Here is a 26,572-nt window from a genome sequence, read left to right on the forward strand (position 1 = left end):
CAGCCTGTCTTTTTGTAATTGTATCTGGGTGCCTCGGTCTGTGTTTCGTGTGTTAGGAGGTCCGATGTATTCTTGTTTATGTGAAATAGGGCGTTATGGTCACTGTCATAGGCTAAGGTTTTAAGGGTGTTATTTGGACGTAGGTTTTGAAATTTTAGTCGCGCATCTGTTAAGCATATGTCCAGGTATGAGCCTCCTTTTGGGTAAGAGGGTAGCTCGGAGCTGTATAAGTTTGTTTTGAAGTGAATGCTTTTATTGTCTAGCCAGTTTCTAATGAAGTTGCCTCTCGTGTTGTTTATTTCGGTTTTCCAACTTGTATGTTTTACGTTAAGGTCGCTTGCTATTATATAGTAGTTTTCCGGTTTGTTGAGCTGTAAGAGTTCGAAAAGTTTATTGAATTCGTCGCTAAATTCTTTCCGGTTTCCGTAGGTTGCGTAGGCTGCAGTGATAAATAAGTTTTTCTTATTGCTTATTTTTATTTTTATGATCGTTGTTTCTAGGATTTTAAAACTTGTTATTTTGTCATTTAGAATTGTTTTGTATTTCATAGGGTTTTTTATGAGGATTGCTGTTCCTCCCCCTTGGCTGGCGTTCAGTCTGTCTTGTCTCATCATGGAGTATGCGCTAATCACTGCGCTACCGTCGTCCGACACTAGTTAGTGTCGAGTGGTGGTATTTGCTATCGAGTGGCACCACAGGCCCTTTTTCCACCGATACTACAGATATGTTTCTACTTGAATAAAAGTCAATTGTAATCAAAGCAGTAGACTTTTAACAATTCTCCGATAATCAGAGATCCGTATAGCGTTAAATTTCCTGTGAACGTATAAACGTTTATCAACGACATACGACTGCCAACCATATATTATCAAACAGAGGGATAAAGTTCCAAAAGGAACTTGGCGAGGAAAAGCGGCATGTCTAACGTTAATTCCGTGTCGTTCCTGCATTCCGCGTCATTCATTGGTACGTTTAAACGGTTTCCAGTATCTCCCCATTCCTTTGCGTCTTGTCTACCCCATATGCATAGGTAGAAACTATGAAAGTTTAAAGTTTAATAAAAATTCATGCTCCGTGAAGCCGGATCTTACCGAAGCACCTTATGTACTTCCTCTCTCTCGTTTAAAAATTGTCGGGTGCGTTCATAAAAAGCTTCTTTGCCGCTGACGGTTCTTGTCGGTTCTTTCCTCCTCTACCTTCTTCCTCTTCGTTTGATACACGGCCTGGTGTATCGGACCGGAATGCGACCCAAGTCTGCACTCCTTCTCTGTCTTCTCCCTTGTCTTCCCTTGTACACCGTGCCCAGCATCTTTGTTCTCGTCGTACAAACGATCGGACCAAAGTCAACCCAAAGAGTCGAAGGAATCGCGACGATTTAAATCTCTCGCGCGTATACACTCGACGCGAACGCGAAAGCCATCGCCTTCTTGTATGTTCTTCCGACGTAGACGCTTGGTTTGCACTGTGTCTAACTACAGTTTCGAGAGACCAAGCGAGCACAGACGTGTTCGCTTTCGTCTAGCACCGTTTGAACTTGAACAAACGTCGTATCACAAAGAGACGGCGAGCTATGCGGCACTACACAGAACAGCAAGCTGCCGCACACAGAAGGAGTCTCGGAGAAGTGTGTTCGAGCAACTTGTATTCCCAAAGGTGCACAAAGGAGACCTCTTTCTCTGGGCTTAAACCCGTGACAAAGGTCAGAAACAACGATCGGAATCTTGTGAAAATTAATTTAGCATCATCGCGTAATTAGTTTACAACTACCAACGCTCCGGCCACTATGCGAGTATTCGTCTCACGGACGAAACTTTGGCAGCCATTGCGTTTCAGTTATTCTGTTGTTCCGTATTTAGTATTTTGAGTGGTAATAATATTTAGTATATCTAGTATTCCAGTTATTAGTGGAAACTTCTAAATAAGATTTTAATTTGAAATTCAAAAGATTCTCTATGTTCGTAGAAATGCCTTCAGTTTTTCATTTTAAGAGAATAGCAATATTCTATACTGTTCGTTGAATTCTGCAATCGAGGTTCGAAGGATTCTTTGGCGTGTCACACGATCAAATTATCCAGTTTTCAACTCCGAGAATGTTTCAACTTGTTTGCGTAAAACGTAACACGTATTGCTAGCAAGGTAAATTTTATAGTTCGTGCAGACTCAATGAAAAATTTTGTGGTCCCACGAGAAATCCAGCCCTATCTGCTTGTAGAAAAATCGAAACTTCGTTCGCTACGTATATCATCCAGACAACCGTATCTCTTGCTTTACCTTTTTATATTCTTGTCAAATACGAATTTCTATACATCCGAAACCTGTCTGTCAACGCCATTATCGGAATTTTCAATTCTTAATTTAATTATCGTCAGTTACTCTCATGACTGGATGTTCCCGCTCGAAGGAACGTTCGAAGGAAGGAAATTGCACGAACCATGCCTCGTTGACCCTTGTGCTGGTCGAAGGGCGTCTTTCCGAAAAATTCCGGTGCTCGGAACGGAAACACAGCGGTATTGCGGCATCCGGTGTCCGACATACGTGCAGTGGAAACGGCTAGTTGCTCGTGACGCGGAGGTCCGTTCGGCAAATAGCGGAAGAAAGACGAGGGAGACCGATACGAGCCTTGTAATTTCCTCTGCAGTGAGAAAAGGAGGAATGTACGTTAATTGGCGTTCATCTGGAAACGGTTTACCAACACCAGTGACTAGCAACACTCTCGGTGAGTAAGAGGGTGCACCGAAGAGGTGGGTCAGGTCAGATGGGATGATCGTGCGAAATGGCTGGTAGGGGAGAAGCTAATTATCCCGCGGGAAAAATTCCACGGGACACAGGGAGTAAGGGGAAAACGGTAACGTGCAACGAATGTTCTAACATTTCTCGGCGGGGCAGCATCTCCATAACTCTTGAATGGGATTGTTAATTGGATTTTTTTTTCTCCTCACCACGCCACGGCGTTTCATTATAACACGCCCACTCCCGCGCCTCCTCTTCGTTCTGTCTCGCTCAACTTCTCTCCGCCAACCCCTCGTTCTTCTTTCTTGGCAATTGTTTTGCCCTATTTGTTCTCTGCTCTCCGACATGTTCCCCATCCTCCTGTCTTCTGGCGTCTACTCATTTTTCATTGGTCCTCCATAGAGTCTTCCTTCTGATTCTTTTCTTGACCTATTTGTCCATTGCAGCTGTTTTTCTTTTCCCTCTCTCCCGTACGTTCCACTTGATAGTGGTTTTCCTCGGCCATTTCCTTTTAACAGCCGCTCCTTTTCATACCTTTTTATTCATGCTCACCTCAGCCGGGCGCTTTTATTACCAGTGTGTCCGTGGAACGCGTCGCGGCTTCTCCGGACGTTGTCATTTCCTCTTGTTCGTTCGGTAATGACACGTCGGCGTGTAGAAACGTCAAGTGGAATACAGCAGTGACGTTCAGCCGGAAACGAACCGAGCTATAGACATAGGTAACCAAGCTGAGCTTGCAACGACCGTGAAACTCTTAGGGACAATCCTTTCGTTCCCCAATTGTACGAGAAATTCTCTCGGGCTGTGCTACCATAGGCTAGTTGCAGGGACACACGTATCCCTAGACATAAAGTAGGAAGGATGTCTCGAGACAATGTGAGACGCTTGGGAATAACGTCGATTTGTTCCGGGACTGGTTTACGTCTTCCTGTAATGATTTATATCATGTTATGTATGAGGTTTATTATGCTGTAAAGGAAACTCCATTACTTCCCAGCTCTTTTCTTAATATATTGGTTACTGCACCTGTGTTTCTCTTTTTCCATGAACCAATAAACTAGTTTGATAGCTGACGAGGACAAGTAACAAGTCGTTTCGATTGTCCATTTTTTGGACATAATAGCTTGTTTATTTAAGAATTGCACTCTTTTTAAATGTCGTCTCGCCTCTGTTAAAATAAATGATATTTTACATTAATTAATTAATCTTACAAAAATTGGATATTATTCAAACGAGATACACATAAACCCGATAAAGAAGCGCTTCATTGGGAACGAAGGATATACGTAAATACTTTTTGTAGCCACTGTAAATTCTGTATATAACTAAAGTTAATATTGTTCTTGCAAACGTTTAACTTTTCAAACAGCTCTACTTTACGTAACCCGATTAATCAGCGCAAGTTTCTGTACACATCTTACTCTGACTGTTCGTCGTAATGAGTAACTATCCTCGACCAAACCATTGAGTTTAACGTTCCTCCGTTTGTCGATAGCCAATTACGTAATCTCAGTCCTGTATTCGCTAAGTCTTTAACGGTAACAACATCGAAATCGGCACGGCTTCAAAGCGACTTACGCAACTAACGATTCGTAACAGTATCGTGTGCTTGAGCACCCGTAACCAGAGAAACGTGCCAAAGGAACGTAAATTACATCGCATACAGACTGTATATCGGTCTGTTCGTGTTTCTGCACCGACTTCGATTCCTTCGTATCCGGCTGCGACTCAGGAAATGAAAGTCAAAGCAAAAATCGGAGAACGAGTGCTCTGATGGTAGTCAGACGATGAGACGCGTCTCTTGGAAACGAAGATCTCCGGAAACCATATTCGTGTCGACGTGCATCTCTTCCCCGGTTGGAGAAAGAAAATCGAAATCAACGGAGAAGTTCCTCGTTAAAGTCGATGAGACTTCATATCCGTGCCAAAGATCACTAGCCGGACCAGTGATCGATACTTCGAAGCTGTCCGAACCAAACTACCTTCCCAATATATTTCTACGTGTTTTAACGGAGGTTTCATGGCACGATCTATTTTCTAGATTTTTTTACACTCTGGTGATTCAGAGTTCAGATTCAATAATGCAATCATCCTCTATTTTTGCGACGGAGAATGTACGATTAAACCGCGGATCCATTTATGAAGAATTTAAATTTGTAAAGAAGGTTAAGCAGAAGGGTTAGCTGAAGTAAATCACATATTGTGATATGTAGGAGATGCGATGTACAATAGCGGACAAAGAAAATCTTGCGATCGGTATGTGTGATGCATGAGTATTGGTAACTTTTGTATTAGACATTTTTTATCGTGTGGGTAATAGTCATTTATTTCAGGGTATATATTTATTCGTGGTTCTTGTCAAACATAATTTCATTTTCTATTATTTTTCAAAGTTTTTTTTAAAATGCAGCAAAACGAACTTTCTCTTGTCCATTATTATGTGTTTCGTTCAAGTAATCATTTCTTCGTCAGGGTCTGAAGAAATATGGATTTGCGTAAACATTTATCGTCGAATTATAGTTATCTCTAATTGAAAAGTTTCAATTTTATCTGAGATATAATTCCACTGGGAATATCCTTATGTATCGCGTTTGCGTCACATATTTTTCATCCAAGAAACAAATACATTTATCGCCATTTTGTCGGATCAAAGAGGTTGAATAAAGGATCAAACCAATTTATAACGGTTGTAGAATCCTAGATTACATTTCACATCCTCGATATTCGTAGCCATGAGAAATAATAACTTGGAGCATAACCTAACCGCGTTGTCGAATTCGGAGGATCGCGGTTTATAAACACTCACCACATTCGATCATTTAGAGCCTCTATGCGAACTTCAACGTATGGATATGCAACAAGTATCGAGAATACAAATGTTTAATTTCTAAATAGATACGTGTCCGATTATTTCGTTCTATAAATATTCATGTTAATGATCGCCAATGATTAATGAAATCACGAGAATAAAGAATCGTGCTTGTGCTCACGAGCGAAAAAGGCAAGTCACACGTTTCTACTATGATATTTACGACTTTAACGATTTCATTCGCGCAATAAAACGTTATGCGATATCGCGTTTTATTTAAACGCGTCCCGCGGTTTTTTTTTACCGCCGTTCATTCGTAAAATTCTGACCGAATCGGCCTACCCGGGTAGCAGATAAATATTATCGTTCCTTTGTTCGGCGTATCGCGAGCATTAATCGACCGATTTCAATCCTTGTGGACATCACGCGCCTCGATGGAAACGGATGGTCGTTAATATACCCAAACCAGGCCACAAGTAAAATAATATCGTTTTTAGTGGAATTGTTCCGTGCAATATGCGCGAGGAAAATGGGAGATTTGAATAGCGAGAGATAATCTTTGTTCGGTTTCGCTGCATCGCCGGTAATTGGTCTGACTAGTAGAATCAGATTGTGTCTGATCAGACATGTATATCGCGTGTACACGTTGTACATAGAACGCTGATTCGAAAGAAAAAAGGGAAGATAGTCGGTTTCGCGAAACTGTCAGCAATAGATCTGGATAAGTAGAATAAGAGCATGTTAGGTTAGTTTAATAGAATCGAATAGTATCAGGCCAAACATATACATTTCGTGTGTACATAGAATATTGGATATTTAAAAAAGAAAATTGATAGTAGGTTTGACTAATTGTCGGCGGTGAATCTAGATAAGTAGAACGACGTAGCGTTTGGTCCGACCAACAAAGTGAACTCGTATCTGATCACTGGGTCAAACATATATTTTGTGTGTACATGAAATATTAAGGATTTAAAGAAGAAAGAAGGATATATTTTAATCGTTTCGAGGAACTATTGGCAGTAGTTTTGAACAAGTGGAATAGGGCTGTGTTTGGTTAGACTACTAGAACTATCGAGAATTCATCTGATCGATTCTAGTTTTTCTTAGTTTCGAAATTCCAACTGAAGTTCCTGGAAAGCTAATTCTTTTGCAGGCGAATTTTACACACTCAGATATATTTCTCGTAAATGATTTGTTTTTGATTATCTAATAAATATCTTTCCAAATGTCTATCATTGCTGGATCATGTGACAACGTATAAATTGACTAAAATTCTTGTTAAGCTGATTCCTAAATCGTCAATAATTTTCATCGTGTATCACTCTGATCTCTCGATCGATTTTAACATCGAAGGACTACATTCCCACCGTCATAATAATAGCACGTGCTTCAAAAAGTCACGTGATTCTCTACGATCCTGTCGAATTTCTGGTGTATAGATCGTTACGACAGCGAGGAACGTTAAAAGCTCGAAGCGCGGTGATGCGCCGGCCAGATAAAACGCGTGCAACTCTCGGAGAATGCTACTACATGGTGCGACACGCTATTGTCCCACGACAGCTGGCATAGTTTTATCTTAATATATATCTCTCTTTTTGTGTTGTTGCGTGCGCTTAGCGGAGACGCTCGGTTAGTGGCCAAAGGCGTCCACCGTCATTCGTTTATTTCTTTCCTGACACTTAGCTGAACGATAGAGTTGTAAGCGCAGAAAACTCGCTGGAACTCGAGACTACGCGTATCTTGAGTTTCACGAACGCCAAGTGGGAAAAATGGCATCGTGGATTTATAGAAACGCAGAGTGGCGATATTCTATCGAAGCCAGTATCATCGCTACAGACGTTCTTTATCCGGTAGGGTGTCGATTGTTCGTGGATTTTCAAACGTGAAGCACGATTTCGAACGATAGCTGATAGATCTCTTTATTGTCTACCGACAGGAAATTCTGTTTGCCATTCGACAACAATATGTGCTGGCGAATATTCGATCGCGTTCCACGTGCGACAGGTATTCACGCAACATGACGTCCCCGCGAATAAACAGATGCTGCGTATCGACCGTGTTTTAGCCACTCTTGTTTCCCCTTTTCTCTCTTTTTTGCAATTTTTCTAATGGAATGAAAAGAAAATCTCTCTACAGAAACAGTATCGCGGTTTGTCGAATTAATTTCTATTATTTACTTACGAGTATTTCTCTTTCGATCGACTTTTTTTTCATTCCATACGCACAGCGATACTGTCATTAAAAATAGATTTTGTGACCGAGTATAGAGCCCGAATGTTGAACGATAGTGTTGTCTAAATTCTTTCTATAATTTAAAGGACCATTCAGAACGAGAACGGAACGTATCGAATGAGTGAGTGCGAATGATTGGCGACTAGTGTGCTTCGTTCATTAGTGTATTTCTAGTTTCGCTGTACGAGTCTTGTGCTTGTTATCGGCGCTATAGTATTTCCACTTTTTATTCTACGTATCTCCAGCAGCTGCGTTTTCAATATAATAGAATCGCGTTTTTATGAACTTCTTTTATTTTAGTTACATGAAATTTTAGTTACAGTTTGGTTAAACGAACTGTTGAATGAATCTACTCACGCGAACGTAAAGTCCTATTACATGGACGAAAAATTATAGCTAGTGAGAGGAATCAATGGACCCTCATTACATTAACTACAATCATATAAATTATATGTTTCTCAACAAGTTCGTATAAACTTCGTTCTACTATACTCTGATATATTGTTAGACTTTGAATGATCCTACGAAATTCTGACAGCACCACGAAATTCTAATCCTCAAAGGTGATATCTGTCTCATCAGATATAAATTTAGCCTAACGGCGAACATCAAGGATAAAAAATATAAAGTGAAAGGGTGGAAAGTACTTACCTATCACCGTTAAATTGACTTTGGAGTTTCGCGTCTGGCCGATCTGGAAATCGACGCGACACCTGTAGATGCCAGCGTCCTCTTCCCTTATGTGGTCCACGCCGAGTTCGGCTGGTTTCTTGTCCGGCATGAAATATGCTCGATTCGAAAACACAGTGTCGTCCGACCATCGTTCGGCAATACCAAAATCCCGATCCCTCGCATCGACACTAAATGAACATACGACAATTTAAAAGAAAAACGATTGAATGAGAAAACAGTAACAGTGACTTATTAATTATTACAAAAAAAAAAAAGAAACTGCTGTTCCCATACGACGACTCATATTGAAGTCTTCAGCAATCAAATCGCTCTACGTTTTTAAAGACTTCATAAGCACATTTTTACCACACACGCAACTGTATTTCACGTGTATTATACATATCGGCCTACACGCATATCCTTTGAATCAATCCTCAAATTTATACATCATTTATTCGTGCAAAATTAAGATACTAGATACAACGTTACGTCTTTGTGATAATATAGTAGGAACGTAATCTAACAATGGTAGTGGTCCTTCAACAATGATCCGTTTATTTGAGCGAGACACAAGATACCAGATTTCGTATGAAGAGTTTGCAGAGCACTTAAGACGAGTGTAGAAAACGGTGCCGAAGTTTTATCATAATTATTTTAATTAACGTCACAAGCGGATAGACGTATGCCCGGAGTATCATGCTGAATAAATTAAACTACCATGAGGTAGCGCGAATGAATCAGACAGTTTTAAATGTAAACGTCAGACGTGCGCGTTTTAAGATTCCCATTAGTTTTGGCGTTAGTACGACGAGCTCCTTCGTACAAAAGGTGGACGTATTTGAAAAGCAGCGCACGACTACAGACAGAGTCACGATAAAAACGGACTTATGAATATGAACTATAACGCGAGCGCCCCTCATTCGTTTCTAAATACGTATAATGAATTTTCTAGTACTATTTAGAACATGGGATTTAACTGCGGTGACGAAGCGGCATCGTATGGATGTATTTATTATCTTTTCGACAGAGGTAGCAAATTTTAATAAAGAAAATTAATGGCTGACAAAATAAGAACTATTGAGAAAAACTGTGGCGCATATAGATAATTCGAGCATAATGTAAATTTTATTTATGAAATGTACTACTTCTATGCAAAGGAATTGATTAATTCTAACTTGTGACTCGTTAAATATAATAATATCAGTTCAATTGTATAAGAAAGTTCAAAATGCAAACACGTATATGTCGTTTTCATGTCGTTTATACGTTATGCTGTTAAACGAGCGGAAGCTTTAACTTTGAAACATAATCAATGAAGTCACATCGGCGAATCATTGAAGGAGAAACTCCGGTTGACCGTCGCGACTCGTTCGACGTGGAATAAATTTTCTGTCGCGACCAGACTGCTGCTTGCCTCGCTCGATATCGGCCACACTAACCTTGCGCCTCGTCGACGACCTGGTTTACCAGGCTGTCGTAGTCAGATAGAGAAACGACCCACGGCTATTTGATCGTGCACATAAAGGACTGTGTACAAATTGATTTGCTTCTTACCTGTAAACGGATGTACCGAGGTCCTCGCGGTACCACAGCACTAGGTGCACCGAATCCCCTTCGTGAGTGGTTGATATGTCGCAGGGAAGGTACGTTGGATCACCGACAAGCGCCACTATGTGCGATATCGGGACTGAAACAGAGAAAAATACGAAACTTTTAATGGCGATGCCGATTTCTCATTAATTTGGATAAATCTATCGTAATTCACCTGAAAGAAGAAAAACCATTTTTTAGAAAAAGATCAGGCGATGGCAGTGGTAGAAAATTTATTCAATATATTCCATTTAGAGTTTAAATAACGAACAATATAACAAATTCGGGTATGACGTATTAAATAGGTATATTTCGAAAAATGTTGAGTATTTTGAGCGAAGAAACCTATGGCGAGGAACCAATACTAAATCTGAACTAAGTTGAGATCTTCTACTATCCTTGTGAGCTAATGGCTCGTGGTTTAATGCTCCTTAACTTTCAAGGCACAAACTAACGCTTCCTGCACAGTATCATCGATGAAATGGTATATGTAACATTTTGCAATGACAACAAGAGACGTTTCTACTTGAAGTTACTAAGAGAAGTTGGAGTGAGAGATACATGATTTTTTGTATGTTAATATACGTCAATGAGATAGTATTGTAGGAAGCGCGTTGAAGGGCTAAGAACTTTCTGGTGGAAACTTGTCAGTCACGTAATCCGGAATGATGATTTATATTTTGCGAGTCCCTCGGCTCGGATGAAGGAACGAACTTAAGATTTATGGGCCGCCTTCTTCAAAAGTAGTGACTCGCGTAGCGTATCCGTAATGCACACCTGCATGTTTATGCGGCCGAGTGCCGCGGACCACATGCAAAATTCAGAAAACCGATCCAGAAGGCATCGTCCTCGGAGAACGTATTTTCTAGAAAATAATCGCGATTTATGTTTTACTTTGAGAGTTGTAAATGGTAATGTATTTAGTTTAAACCGGTTATTTTAACTATGGAAAAGGAGAGATATCAACTGTCGGGACTTTAACAGAATTTTACGGTTTCCGATTTATTTTATCTTCTTTTTGTTCTCAGAAAATTCAAACTTGAAAATTGATAGTGCGTATATTTAAATAGCTTAAAAATAAGCACGTACATTTTTAATAGTTTCCAACATGTTTCTATTTGACTACATGTCGTTAACATATATACATTTTTCAATGCTCTATTCACAGAATTTTTTCTCCATTTATCACAATTTCTACTCGCTGCTGTAATTTAACTGCATTTTCCTTATAGGCAACTTTTACAGCCTTTGCAAGGCCGATGCAAAATTATATTTTAGAGGAAGTATTTCTTTCTTGGCGCTTTTTACGACCACTCAAAGTTTCAAACGTTTCTTTTCCAACGCTCTATATACGACCATTAATTTCTCGAAAATTCCATCGCGACGTTCGGTTGGGAATTCCGAGAGTTGACCTTTCCGACGAGCCGGGAAAGTCACGCGTCCCTTGATCAGCGCAATACCGTACGGAAACGCGCGTTTTCTGAAAGCTCGTTTCTCGGGTGAAATGCCGCTTCTGTGCTCCACGGTCCGCATGAAAACCCTCCTACTTAACCAGTTGTTCTGAAAACAAAAGCGGAAAGAAATGAAGTGGAGAAACAGGAAAGAAATACATGAAATAAAACGAAAAAAAATAAAACGAAACGAAGACGCTCTACTCGTCGTCGTTGCCGGGAAAACGAGTCTCCAGTTGTCCTCCAGTGACCCAGATGCGAGCGTTCTACGATTAAAGACGAGCGTACGAAATGAGAAATCATCGTTTTACATTGCGCTGGCGGCGGTGAAAGCATTGACCTCGCGATCGACGCATTATCTTCGAAACAAATACTGGATACTGTACCCTACAGCAACGATGAAACACGCGTAGAAACAAATGGTAGCTATTGGTTGGTTTCGGACGCGAGTTATTTATCGCGTGAATGGCTTTAATCGCGTGGATGCTGCATCAGTCTGCAGCCAATTTTCTGATTAAGTGGGATGAGCCTGTTAAGAACGTTGGAACGAAGTTTGTTTACGCCAGACGCGCGATCTGATGGTTCTTCTGAAGCTATTTGTTAGGCTTTTAGTTATCTATTGACTCGTGCTATTACATTTTTTGTTTCACTATATTATTTGACTGTAACTTGACTGACGAAATATGAGTAGATTTGATGAGCAAATTTAACTGCTTACTCAGTGAGAGAGAGAGAGAGAGAGAGAGAGAGAGAGAGATCTGCTGCTGTGTGTATTTCTCATTTTATACGAAAAATATTCAACGTAGAAAAATAGCTGACTACTGTAACGTCTAGCCACCAATGTACTAATATCGTCAATTAATTAATAGTTTATGGATTTAGCAAACACATTCATTACATTCGATAATCCCCAGTGTTCACACTCAACGATATAACATTACTATGATTCCAGATTCGTAAAAGAGATCCTATCGTATCACTAGAAAGAAAAAAGTGGTATCGTTTTACTCAGAGATTCGCGTTCGCTGCCTGAGAGCTCTGGCTAGGTTCCTTCAGCCTCTACGTCTGTTTCCGTATCCAGCGAAGCCAGAAAAGAAGGTGGTTTTCAGCAAAGCAAGCTTTGGAGAAACGTAATACGCTTATCGCGTTTGCACTGACCACTGAAGATTCGCGATGTAACGTTATCATCCTCTACTTGCAAGCTTTCTTTCCTGCAATTTTTCTTTCTCTTTCTCGAACGTGTGGCCTCCTCTTTTCGCATAATTGGGTCACCACGGGAGCAACTGGTAATGAGCATAAAGCGCGCGCATGGGACATGCCAGGTGAACACGCGAGGTGCGCGAATGTTTGCAGAACGACGACGGGCGTGTTCAAGCGGCTGAATGAAGTGGCGGAGAGCAACACCTAAGCAGGTTAAGATACCGGGATTAAGTGGTATAGGCCGGTACTTAGTCGGCAGATTCGATCGTGACCTCGTAACTTTCGTATCAAGTGGCGCGACTCGGTAATTAGTCGGCCGGCGCGACGTCTTAATGCGTATAATATCGAGAATTAAGCAGCGCAGGACGTGTAATTAACAGGTGCGCGCAGAAGTTCGTAGTATAGATTAAGTAGTACGTGTCAATAATTAGCGGCACGATAACTACACGCCTCGCTGCCGAGATTAAGTAGAATAGATCCGTATCTGTCGAACCGGTGCGTGGATTATCATGCTTCAGTGACGAAGCTGTGTGAGTAGCGACACGGTTTGTTAAGGCTCGCGATGGTGTGGGATTAAGCACAGCTCTGTGTGTTGATTTCCTTGGCGGGACGTCTCGCAGAAGAACAGAACGAGCTTCTGTCAGACAGCGATGATTTAATTCCTGGTTGGAATTGTTAAGTTGGAACCAATGTACGGAGATTTGGATTACGTTGATTATCTCACGAAGTATGAACGCGTTAACGCAATAATTAATCTGTAATTTTTTAAGTCAATTTATATCATTAGATTTTCTCTACAGCGTTATGGCTAGAATAACGAACTCAAATTTTATGCACCACTCCGTTGTTTGTTCCTTAATCGAGCACTTCAATTTGTCTGTTCTAATTTTCTTCATTGCAATTTGTAAATTGAATTTTATCAGTGTTAACTAAGAATTCAAATTTCTATCTTACACGAATATCCTATTTCAAACGTAACTCGGAAGATCCTGATCTCCAACGACTGAACAACACCGTGGAATAAATTATTTCGGGGCAGTATAATGCAATCTTCTCTGACAGAAAATTGCGAATTCTGATTCCCCGTAATCTCCGCTACTATCTCCACGAGATCCAATCAAGTAATCGAACATTCATGAATTTCGCCCTGCCAAGTATAAAGAGGATCCCCCCATGGAAAATTAGGCCGCGCAATCCCATCGTATATTCTATTCTTCGACTCCGTGGTGGAAGAGGAAGTTTGAAACATTCACCGTGGAAATTGACGAGAGGTTTCGTTCTTCGATCCAACCCCGTCGATTTTCAGACGATACCACCTCCTTACTTTCTCTTCGTGCTCCCTTTTCTAAAGCTTGTTCACCGCCTAGATGTGTCACATTCGAGAATATCGGGATAGAGGTTGCAGCTCGGACGCGTTATCCGACCGACGTCTATCATCCTCGCTATATTTGTAGGATTTCAAAGAAACAAAATGAATAGAAATACACAGGGGTTGAGGAAGAAAGGGGACACAGGTCGCGAATCCTCGATTCGAATTCGTTCTTTCTGTCAGCCGGTGAAATATGATTACACTCGAGCGTTGCTTTATTGATATTCGAGCATGTTCCATGGGATGCCAGCGTGACATTCGACACGAGCCGGTCGGTCTCGCCTTCTGCCTCGTGCAAAATGGTTGGATCGATGTAACGCGTTTCGCGTTCCGCGACCTCTTTTTTCCCTCGCGCCACCACTGTCCGCTCTGCAGGCTTCATTTCAGATGCGAGGCAAATGTAGTGGCGTAACGTAGCGTCTGATGGGAACATTTGTCACGTGGAGGAAGGATATCTGATCAGGTGAACCAATATGATACCCGGCGGCAGCGAGGGGGATGGAATTTCGCGGACGAAATATAGTTGCCGTTTATTGTTATCGTTTGACTCTTTCAAGGAATTGTTCCCTTTAAAGACACTTTAATTAGATTTTTAATTAATTTTCACTCCTCTGGAAGGAACGTATAATTGCTTCTTTGCAATTTTCTAGGGTAGACGTCAAGTATTTCACGCTACTCTCGATGCAAATGTTTAATTAAAGGAAAGAGGCGGATAGGTGTTGGGTCGCAAATGGACCAAGAAATGCTGGCAGATGATGTAATCTGCACGTAATTACGAAAACATTTAGCATATAGCCCGAAGATCTTATGGCCTCACGGGGATGGAAAAAAAGCGAGGGGCATGAAGAGATAACCGGTAATGTTTTAAAAAATAAGTTACAAAATAATTGCATACGTAGCCTGTAAAAGACTCGGCGCAGTTACGAAATTACGTGCTTCAATTAATTTAAAGTGGACCTTCGTGCTCTGGGCTGAACGCCGTCCGCGTCCTCTGTTTCATCAACACCGTTTACGCTTCTCCTTTTTTAATTAACCGTGAGACACGAACGACCGGTTTAATTCCTTTTAGCTCCTCCCTTTTAATGAATTATAATTACCCCCGGAAGGATGCGATTTAATCGAGCGACACTGCAAATAGATCGACTCAGCTTCCAAGTCTTAGCTTGTTGAAAGTGTCTGCTCGTGCAGAAACTTCCGAGAATGCTTTGTCTTTTGGTTCCTGTTCAATTTTAGAGTTTACGTTTTCCAGTTATTGTTGGCTTCTGAACCTTTTCGATCTTTTCATTTACCATTAGGCGGTTTAATTATTTTTGAATTATTACAAAGTAGCCTTAATTAAAACTTGGGAGATATAATAAGGAGACGAACGTAACAAAATAAGAAACAAAATGGAATATAGAAAACATGGAAAAGTATGGTAAGAGACGGAAAATAAGAAGATGAGATATTCTATTTTGGATATTCTATTATCTGGAAGTAATTTCAATCGGAAACAGAAATTCACTCGCTTTTCGAGATATTTAGTAGCGACCTCTAATGGACGCAATTATTAATATTCCTGTGGCGCTAAACCGCAACTACGAAGTCCTCTCTGCGAAATAATCTCATCGAATCATTCAGGGAATTGAAAGGTATTTGGTAATTTGATATAATATCCGGAATATTGTATTAATATAAAAATTAAATAAAATTCGTTTATTATTTTATGAATAATTCAGAAATGACCATTAGCTAATGGAATAAGCATGCTTCTGTTTCATTTTCATAACCCGTGCTGCGGCATGCGTCTCGAGGATTAGGATTGCGCCTGAGGAATACCGCAGTTAAGAGACCTCTATAACAATAAAACAGGTCAGTAGAACCTCTTACCATAAACAGCCCGCCGTTCCATTTTGCTTGAGAAATTCGCGATCGCGTTTCTTCATCGAACTGCATGGTTATTATTTTTTCGAGGCTTTCGAGGCTTTCGAGGATCCTTGTGACGCACGTGATCATCTGAACGATTAGTCAGTTTCATTCATTTCAGTTCTACCAGAAACTGATTATTCAAAACCGAATTCGACCCAGAGCAGAACAATTTTACGACAAACTAAATCCTTGACACGTTAGTTTGTCCAATAAATTCGTACCGCGATGAGTTTTAACACATCTCCCGTAACATTTGCCCGTGTTTAATCGAGAGCCGGTACTTTGATTTACATATATTGAAAATTTATTTACGGTGAAAGTATTTCATTTTGTCGTAATTGCGTAAATTGACTCGATCGTCTGCAGCAAATAAATTTTGATCTTGAAGATCGGCACTTTCTGGCCATCCTGGACGAATAGAATTCGTGACCTGTACAAAGAAATTTTATCGAAATTGATAATGAATATTTCAATATCGGTCCATTGATATCTCAAGAAAAAGGCACGGATATTAAAGCAGAAAACTTCGGAACAGCAGCGCGATAAACTGCACGAACTCATTGGATGACCTAATAAATCCAGAAAAATTCAACTCAAAACTGCCCGAACAACTTTCGCGTTCAAGCATCTTGAAACACAGCATCGAAGTATTCCCATTCGGTGGAAAGCACTGCTCCATCAACCTTGAAACAGCTGCGGTAAAAGGGCACGAAGTTCGAGAAGATCTCTTTCCATTGAACGATATACCACATAGTGTCGTTTTTTGCACGGAAGCCATGATTCTTTTTATGGGACAGCTATCTGAACGTACAGTGGCACGCGACAGTATTCGAATACCTGTAAACATTTCTATCTCTTTTCATTATATCTCTAATGCGTACGGTACGATTATTTGATAAAGTAAAACTATCATCTACCTACTCATCATCTCGCTGTTCGTGTTACATTTCCAAAAATATGAATTTCCATAAATATCCTTGATCTAATCACGACGATCGTGTCTCGTTACAGCCCCAATGAAACTTTGAAATATTTCATATAACACGTGCGATACAGAATACAAATTCTCTATGGTAAGCTGAAATACACTCGCGTGTAAAGTTTTTCGTCTGTAACGTATAATATCAAAACATTATGAGCTCAGGATATGTGGCTTGCTGGAAATAAGTCACAATATCGTAGATGTTTGTATCCAACAAAGAAAAACTATTCCAAACTAAGGTCGGAATGATAACACACTCTGTTAATATGTTCAGAAATTGCTCAGTAGTTCATGATCTATCAACGAGTAAAGATTACAGTACAGTATTATATAAATTTGTAGTATGTGGGACACGGATAAAAATTAAACGGGTCTAAAAAAAAGCAAATTCTTAAACTAAAACAGCAACAGTTATCAGTAGCAAAAATATCGAAAGTAATAAGATGAAGTCGTAAAGTAATACACAATTTCTTAAAAAATATTGAAGATTATGACAAAAAGAAAAGTACTGGTCGGCTGTTATCGTTATCCGATCGTGATAAGCGAGCAATTTTGCGTGTACCTTCCAACTCGCAGTTAGCAACGAAGCAACTAATGGAAAAAACTAGTATTAGTGCCAGTGTTTCAAGTGTTCGTCGAGTTCTACTATCCTGCAAAGATATTAAGAGGCTAAAATTGAAAAAGAAACCTTCGTTAACAATGAAACACAAAGTAGAACGTTTACGCTTTGCAAAAGAAAGAATGCAGTGGAAAAAGAAATGGAGAAGGGTACTATTTTCAGACGAAAAAGATTCAATTTGGATGGTCCTGATGGGTTCCAATATTATTTTCATGACATAAGAAAAGAGACAATGTCGGCAATTCGACGACAAATGGGAGGAGGCAGCGTGATGGTTTGGGCCGGCATCAGCTATTTCGGCAAGACAAGTATCAAGTTCATCAATGGGAGAATGAATAGTATCCGATACATAAATTTAATCAAAGAACAAATAAATAATCATGCAGAACTGGACCTGATTAAAACTTTCAACAAGGTAATGCATCTGCATACACATCAAGATTGGTCCAATCATATTTTAATGAAAATAATATATCTATTTTGCCGTGTCCTGCACGCTCCTCGGACCTTAATATTATTGAAAATTGCTGGGCAGAAATTGTTCACGGCGTATACGCTAATGGAAAGCAGTATCAATACGTACAAGGATTAAAAAATGCAATTGTACGCGAATGGAATACGTTAAGTCAAAATTACATCCAGAAACTATATAAATCGATACCAAATGGTACAATAGAAGTAATAGAAAATAAAGGGGGATGTACGCATTATTATATATAGTATAGTATATATATGTTTGTTATAGTATAGTATAGTGTTATAGTATACATGTTTGATAAGTAATTATTGTCAGTTACAATTTATGTTGATTTATATTTTCAACGAACCGCATATCCTGAGCTCATAATGTTTTGATATTATACGTTACAGAGAAAAACTTTACATGCGTCATTGAGAAATTAAAGATAGCTCACTTGGGCTGTCTCTTTGACGAGGAGTGTACTTTCACGAGTCACTGTAATAATAATTACCTAAGTGTTTCGAGTCCTCACGTCCTCGAAGCTCGTTCATCTGGCCGTGCGCATGGACGCACGAAAAGCTGGTCTGACATTTCACGGCGTATCAACGAGCCGCGTACACTATGGCCGCCACGGCGTCATGCTGTTTGTCATATCGCGGGAAACGTGTACATAAACGGCTGTCGCGATGGCAGCCAGAAGCGCACCGCCGGCTGCTCGAATCGATAACATCAGCCGAGAGAGAAACGCCTCCGCTTAGGCTCTAGCTCCGATTTTATCGTATCAGACGCTAGTTGGACCCTTGATTAACGCACCGCGTCGAAATCACCGTGTTTGACCATCACCAGGCATGATTGCGGCTGCGGATGAAGGATAGGTGTTGGATCGTGAATCGTGAAGGTGGTCGTCGTGTTGGATGAAAATTTCGGAGAAATTATGGGTTTCCTTATCTGGTTGGTTGATTCACGATTCGAGGGCTTCAAAGTTTGTTCTCGGTTTTGTCGACGTGTAAAAGACTGTTAGACGTTAGAATTGATTCTTCCAATTTGTAGAAATAGCGCAATGTTATGGATTTGTAGTTATAATTGCATGTATAATTCTGAGGGGAAATTGTTGGACAGGTTGTACAACTGTTGCACTCGAGTTTATGGTTATTTGAACTTTTTGATATTGAAATCAATACGTTTCGTGAGATTTCGAGGCTCATATTTGTCACTGAATGTATTCTCAATCTCTGCTTGAGATGGAGTCAAATACGCGAGTTTCTAGATGTGTAGCGTTTTGAGGGATGTAAATGAAACGTCGGAACGGTTATGAAATACGATCACGTTATTGTTCCGTCGATGAATTTTCGAAAGTGGATTTATGTGTTTCAAGGGAAATTTCCGGCATGTTATTTTGCCTATAAACTTCGAAACCAACTAGTTGGACAAAAATCATAGAAACGCATTAGCACTCGATTATAACGGTGTGAGTATCATGGGAATATAAGTATTGTATTGTATTAGTATAATTAATCGAACAGACGCATTTCACGATAAGTCGTACAAATATAGAACAAATCGGAAATTTTAGTAACGATTACTAACGATTGTCATTTTCGTTGTAAGCTGATTTTCAAATTCGTCATAATCCGATTATTATAAATTTCTTTATAAAAAATACAAATTACGATTGTTACGAACGCGTTATAGAATTGCCACCAGCATTATACTTGTCGATTCTATTCTTTCGACGCCCTCTCGATTCCTGGAAACGTTTAATTTGCTCGTAAAATGGAAGGTTTCCATAAATTTTTTTGATCCCCCTGTTTGTTCAACTGTATCGCGGTGCAGCCATAAAACAAGTCCTTTCGGGTGTTTCGATAAATTTCATGCGCCTCTGTTATTCCATTATGATATATTCTATCAGCATTACTGATCCTTTGAAAGCGCAAAATTTGACGTGTTTCATGTGGAATCAATATTAGTAATTTCGTTCCATATAAATAAGATCAAATTGTATGTAATTTCGACCAATCGCGGGGAGACGCAATCGCGAGGAGAGACGTCAACGGGAGTCGTAAATTCCCGTTACGATTATACTAATCGACACCACGAGTTGATCGATTCCCTGATTTCCGTTAAGATAATAGGGGTGATTAAGTTTATATAACACTGTGATTCACAGAATTATAAAATATATATTTCCAACACTTAAACTACACTGTTGAGTAGATATAAATCGTCGATAACAACTTGTCGCACGAATATGAGATAGATATGAATAATAGAGCAAGGTTCGTACAGTCGAATGTCGTATGTTAGTGGACGGGAGAGTTAGATGCTAGACTTCGACGTTGTTTTTCTTACTAATTGTCGCCCTTAGGCTAGCACGGAAGAAAGCTCGGTGTGGGTGTGCCCTTTGCATGAAGAACGCGGATTCGTTATTCACGCTGTTCGTCAGGAAAAGTGAGGGCAACGATCCGCGATGTCGATTGGCTGTGACCCATGCTGAAACCTGAAGGATGAGTCGGAGGCCTCCTACCGACGTGGTTCATAAATGACCTTGTACATGGGAAAACCCAGCCTGTTCTGTTAGACAGATGTTCGGTTTTTCCTAATGGGCGCGTACCCGCTTTTTCCGTGTTTTTAATTGTGCCTAATAAACCCAAGGACCTTTCTAAAAACCAGATGTGCGTCGAAAATATTTTTAGCCTTAAGAAATCTTTCAAGATAACGGATCGCCTGAAGACCCATGTTGACACAATACAAAGAAACAGACAAGTTATGGTGGGTCCTTAGGTTTATTGAGGGTCGAAATGACGTTACGCAGGCCGTCGGCTGCCCGGTCGCGAGAGCTGCAGCGCCGATGTTTTAGGCGACGTAACATCCTCCCCCCGTTGAGAGGGCACCGATCAAATTCTGCCTGTGGAGTCAGGTGCGTCGTTTGTCCATTTCCGTCGCTCCGGGTTGGTGTTCGGATTCATCTGTTTCTGGTTGAATGGGTAAGGGGACCAATCTTTTGACACCACGGTCCAGGATACTCGTTGCCGTCTGCACGGTAGCGGTCCGTATGATTCCGTCGACTCCTGGATGGACCTTGATTACGCGGCCCAAAGGCCACTGCATAGATGGGACGTTATCCTCCCTGAGGATTACCACGGTGCCTTCACGGATGTCATGTTTTCCCTTGTCCCATTTGTTGCGGCGGGTCAGCTCGTTGAGGTACTCTCGATTCCATCTGCTCCAGAAGTACTGCTTGATCTGGTGGATGCGCTGCCAACTAGATAACCGGCCTGATGGAACTGTCCTGAAATCACGCTCCCGTAAACTCGTTAATGTATCACCGATTAGAAAGTGACCGGGAGTGAGGACAGGGGGATCTTTCGGATCGGACGAGATGGGAGTCAGTGGACGTGAATTGAGAATTGCTTCAATCTCAATCACAAGGGTGTTAAGGTGCTCAAAGGTCAAGAGCTCCGTGCCGACGACGCGGATGAGGTGACGTTTGAACGATTTCACGGCGGCTTCCCATAAACCGCCAAAATGTGGTGAGTTTGGGGGGTTGAAACGCCATTGTATCTGTCGGTCGGCGAGAAAATTCTGCACCTTTTCCTTGTGGTCGTCGGACTGTAATAGGATTCGGAGTTCTTGTAATTCCCGATTAGCTCCGACGAAATTGGTGCCATTGTCGGTGAGGATGGTTGCGCAGTATCCTCGTCGGGAGATGAATCGGCGTAGAGCGGCTAGGAATGCGTCGGTAGTTAGATCGCTGACTAACTCGATGTGGACAGCTTTTGTTGCCAGACATACGAATATGGCAGCGTATACCTTGACTTTACTGCGGTTGCGATTCCTTCTCTCTTTGATATAGAGCGGACCGCAGTAGTCGATTCCGACGTTCGTAAACGGGCGCGATTCGGTAATACGCGCCTCTGGCCCCATCAAGTACTCTACTGGTGGAGGATTAGCTCTGCAGCAACGGACGCACCTTTTGATAGTGCGCCACACTTGGCTACGGCCGTCGATCGGCCAATAGCGTAGTCTCACGGCGTATAGTGTAGCTTGTGTCCCTGTGTGGTGGTTGTTTCGATGTTCTTCGTTTATAATGATTTCGGTAATTGTCGATTTCGGCAAAATAATTGGATGCTTTTGCCTGAATGGGATAGCAGAGTTGGTCAGTCGTCCTCCGACGCGTAGTATCCCCTCTTCGTCGAGGAATGGATTTAGTGGCTGTAGTTTTCCTCCAACGTCCTTGCTTCGATCTTTCTGCAGTGTCCGAATCTCCGCCGCGAAGTGTCGGGATTGGATTATCTTGATCAATTTATTGTGTGCGGTGGTTAATTCGTCTGTTGTTAGATGGGAGGATCGGTTCTGTTTATATCTCCATCGAAGACACCAAGAGACGACTCTTATTAGTCTTGTCCAGGATGAATATCTATGGAGGAGTGTATTATCGATGGTACTCGTTGTTAGACATATCGTCTTCTTTTGTTCTGGGAGTTCTCCCAGCGGCGTGGGGATCCAGATCGGCCAGTTTTCCTCTTGTTGTTTGAGCCATTCGGGTCCGTTTTTCCAGATGGTCGGGCGCAGAAATTCCTTGGGAGTCTGCCCGCGGGAGATGAGATCTGCTGGATTGTCGTTGGTGGGCACATGACGCTAATCGTCGATGTTTGTTTTCGTCTGGATCTCGGCTACGCGGTTCGCCACGAAGGTTTTCAACGTGTGTGGCGAGGACTTGATCCACTGAAGCACTATAGTAGAATCCGTCCAATACACAGTGCGAGAAACCTTTATATTGAGGGACTTCTTTATCAAGGACATAAGTGAGGCGAGGAGTAATGCTCCGCTTAACTCGATTAACTCGAGTCGTGGGATTGTCAGCGATTTCAGTGGCGCGACCTTAGATCGAGCAGTGAGTATCTGAGTTTGTGTGTGTCCCTCCGGATTGGTGCTGCGTAGATAGACACATGCTCCGTATGCCTTTTCACTGGCGTCGCAGAAACCGTGCAGCTCTATATGATTAGCTGCCTTGATTATGGTTTTACGAGGGAACCGAATATCATTAAGCAAGGGTAGTTGGATATGATATCGATCCCATTCAGTATGCAACTCTGCTGGTAGGGATTCGTCCCAATCAATTTTTAATGCCCAGACGCGTTGAAGCAATATTTTTGCTTTGACAATCACTGGCGCGAGCAAACCAAGATCATAGATCATAGATCATAGATATTGGATCATAGATTCGGGCTATCACCGAACTCATTGATCGTTTAGTGACTCGAGTGATGGTCGCTGTGGGTTCAACTGAGTAAAGGATTGCGTCTTCCTGAGAATCCCAATAGATGCCTAAAGTTTTCAACGTCTGTGACTCGCCCAATTGTAGCCTTCTATTGGTATCTCTTTCTGTTAGTCCTCGCAATATGTCCTTGTCATTGGATGCCCATTCCCGGATGTGTAAGCCGGCCGATCTGAGAAGGTCTGTGAGTTCGTGTCTTACCGATAGTAATTCTTCCTTTGTGTCGGCTCCAGTGAGGGCGTCGTCGACATAAAAATCGCGCTGCACAACCGCTGCTGCTCGCAGGAATCGATGTCCTTCGTCTTCTGCTAATTGTTTGAGGCATCGGAGGGCCAAATATGGGGCAGCTGATAGTCCGAACGTCACGGTGTTAAGTTGATAGGTATCGACCTCCCCGTTGGAATTACGCCATAGAATCAGTTGATATTTACGATCTTCTGGGCGTACGAGGATTTGTCGATACATCTTCTCAATGTCACCCGTTAGAACATATTGATGCGACCGGAATCTCAATAGAATTTCAATTAGATCTTCCTGTAATTTAGGTCCTGTATGTAGAATGTCGTTGAGGGATACTCCGGTAGTGCTGATTGCTGATCCGTCGAAAACAACTCGGAGTTTCGTAGTATCACTCGATTCCTTTATCACGCCGTGATGAGGCAAATAATAACCGTTGGTTGTGGGAAGGTCAGGCGTGATCTTCGTCATGTGACCCAAGTCTAGATACTCTTGGATCACCGCACTATACGCGGCTTCGAATTGCTTGTCGCGTTGGAATCGGCGATGGAGCGAGGCGAGTCTACTCATGGCAACGGACCTTGACGTCCCCAGCGTGGGAAGCTTCTCGTTGAATGGCAGGGCGACGACGTATCGCCCTTCCTTGTTGCGTTGGACATGGTTGCGGAAATGCTCCTCACATTGTAATTCCGCCTCTGAGAAATGCGTGGTAGGTGGTCCCTCATCGATTTCCCAAAAACGTGCGAGATCCGCTTGTATGTCGGTGGTGGTGACGTGAAAGGAATGGATCCCCGAGTGAGCTGGCGGCCCCCCCCCCCCCCGATAACCCAACCGAATCGAGTCTTTTGCAAACACAGCTCCGTATCGGTGGATTGGGATAGTTTGATCTGTCCGACACAAAAGGATGCTAAGGTTGGTCCCGAACTTAATAATATGTCGATCGGGCCTGGTCGATGAAATGCTGGGTCGGCTAATCTTAGATTTTTGGGTAGCTGGATGACAGACCTATCGATTGGTTGATCTGGAACGACTGCCGATATTGTTGGGATTATTAAGAACGTTACTATACGTTCATATGCCATCCACAGAAACAATGGTGGCCGTGATCTGGCTCTTGGCAGTTGTCGTCAAGTCATCGAGGGTGCCGATTGGGACCGAACATCTCCTTCGTTTCATACCGAGGGATTTTGCGAATTTCTCACTCATGAAATTCATACTAGATCCGGTATCTAGCAATGCTCTGGCTCGGATTGGTGAGGCCCTTTTGTCTAGCACATCGATCTGTGCTGTGACCAGTAGATCATGATGTAGTATGCCGTTTGGAGATGTATCTTCCAATTCGGTCCACCTTTTTGTAGTTTGTTGAGCTAGTCAGTTTAGCTCTGGTTGGGACTTGGATAAGGTGTGTATGGCGGTGCCCTTGGTCCGTGGGGATCTTGACTCAGGAACTTTCGAGTCTTTAGGAGCCGAATATGTATGCTTCCGGGATGATTCGGTTGCCCGTCTCGACTTATGATACGAACGTGACGTCGATGATCCCGGTGGGGATTGTCTCTTAGATGATCGTTTATGCGATGAACGACTGCCCGGCGACCGACCGCTCGATGAACGACTGCTCGACGACCGACCGCTCGATGACCGACCGCTAGACGACCGACTGCTGGACGACCGATTGCTGGACGACCGATTGCTGGACGACCGATTGCTAGATGACCGATTGCTAGATGACCGATTGCTAGATGACTGACTACTCGACGAACGTGAAATGATCTGCGTTTGCTCTCGGTGTAGGTAGGTGTTGTGTCGTTGCCCGCAGATATGACACGAACCCGCTGTACACTGTGTCAGCGAATGTCCGCTGCCTAGGCAGTTTATACATAACGCTGCCCCTTTTACGATTTGAAAGCGTTCTACAGCCGATTTGGCTTTGAAGACCTTACAATGTCTGAGTACGTGGGGTCCGCTGCAGGTCGGGCACACTAATGTCTTGCTGGTTGTGGCAAAGGTTCGGCCACGCGGTACGTTTTGTCGATGACGATGTTTTTTGTGGGTTGATCTTTTAGTTTCCTTTGATTTAGAAAGGAGCTGACTACCGTTTGCCCGTGTTTTCAGAAATTCCATCAGATGTTGATAGGAAGGCACGTCTTGGTTTGGCAACGTGCGCTGCCATTTACGCATGCTGGACGAAGGTAATTTCGACGCAAGCAACTCGATAATCACTACATCTGATGTTACAGGCTGTCCTAACTTTTCGAGCGCTTTCAAATTTACGCTGACGGTTTCCAGCAAATCCTCAATGGCTTCTGGAGTTTCCCTTTTTATTTCGGGATAATTGCGCAGTAATTCCCAATGACGCATACAGATCCGGAGGGTACAATTAAATTTCTCCTTCCGTGTGTTGAGCGCGATGGGATAGTTGGCCTCTGTGAGTTCTAAGGATTGTATGCTCCTTAAGTTCTCATTGCGATCCACTGTGGATGAGAACGTGTCGTAGAAATAGGTCCAGTTCTCGAGGGCACCGTCGAATTGAGGCAAACGGACCTCTGGCAAAGTGATTGGTGTCGTCTCAGGTTTCACGCATGGATCGCGGGTCTTTGTTGGCGAAGGGGTTACTGATGGTAGTCGGTCGAAGAGGTCCATGATCTGTACGTCAATCCTATGATGCTCTCGCAATAAAGAATCTGCACGAGCGATTTCCCCCTCATCTAGCGCTTCTAATTCCTCTTGCACCGCGCAGATTTTTCGCCAATTTTCGTCGAACGAATTGCGGCAAGATGTTAGGTAGTTTTTGTCTACCCGTCCAGACTCTTCATATTCCTCGAGTTGACGCTTCGTGGTTGCAAATCGGCTGACTAAGGCACTTCGTCTACGCCGCAACGTGCTGATCGGTTCAGCTTGAGCCATATTTGAGTTTAATGGTAGGAATGAGTTTACCTTAATCAAATGGACGTTGATCTAGGAATCGGTAGCTACTCGTTACAGTGCGGTGTGGGCTCGCGTATGTGCTGAGCGATGAAGGAGTTCCTTTCCGAGGG

At 42.2% G+C, this 26,572-nt stretch overlaps 1 protein-coding gene across 1 annotated transcript in view; it reads right to left on the reverse strand.

The window, feature by feature from the left end:
* LOC138185890 (neural cell adhesion molecule 2) overlaps positions 1–26,572 on the reverse strand; it is a 311,634-nt gene that overhangs the window by 72,948 nt on the left and 212,114 nt on the right. Inside the window, exons 2-3 of the mRNA XM_069125212.1 lie at positions 9,998–10,130; positions 8,423–8,631 (exon numbers count right to left, since the gene is read on the reverse strand). Coding sequence (XP_068981313.1) covers positions 8,423–8,631; positions 9,998–10,130 — 342 coding nt within the window. The remainder of the gene's footprint in view (positions 1–8,422; positions 8,632–9,997; positions 10,131–26,572) is intronic.

The sequence above is a fragment of the Bombus flavifrons genome, chromosome 13, assembly GCF_040668555.2.
Source record: "Bombus flavifrons isolate JBK064 chromosome 13, iyBomFlav1_principal, whole genome shotgun sequence".
Lineage (NCBI taxonomy): Eukaryota > Metazoa > Arthropoda > Insecta > Hymenoptera > Apidae > Bombus > Bombus flavifrons.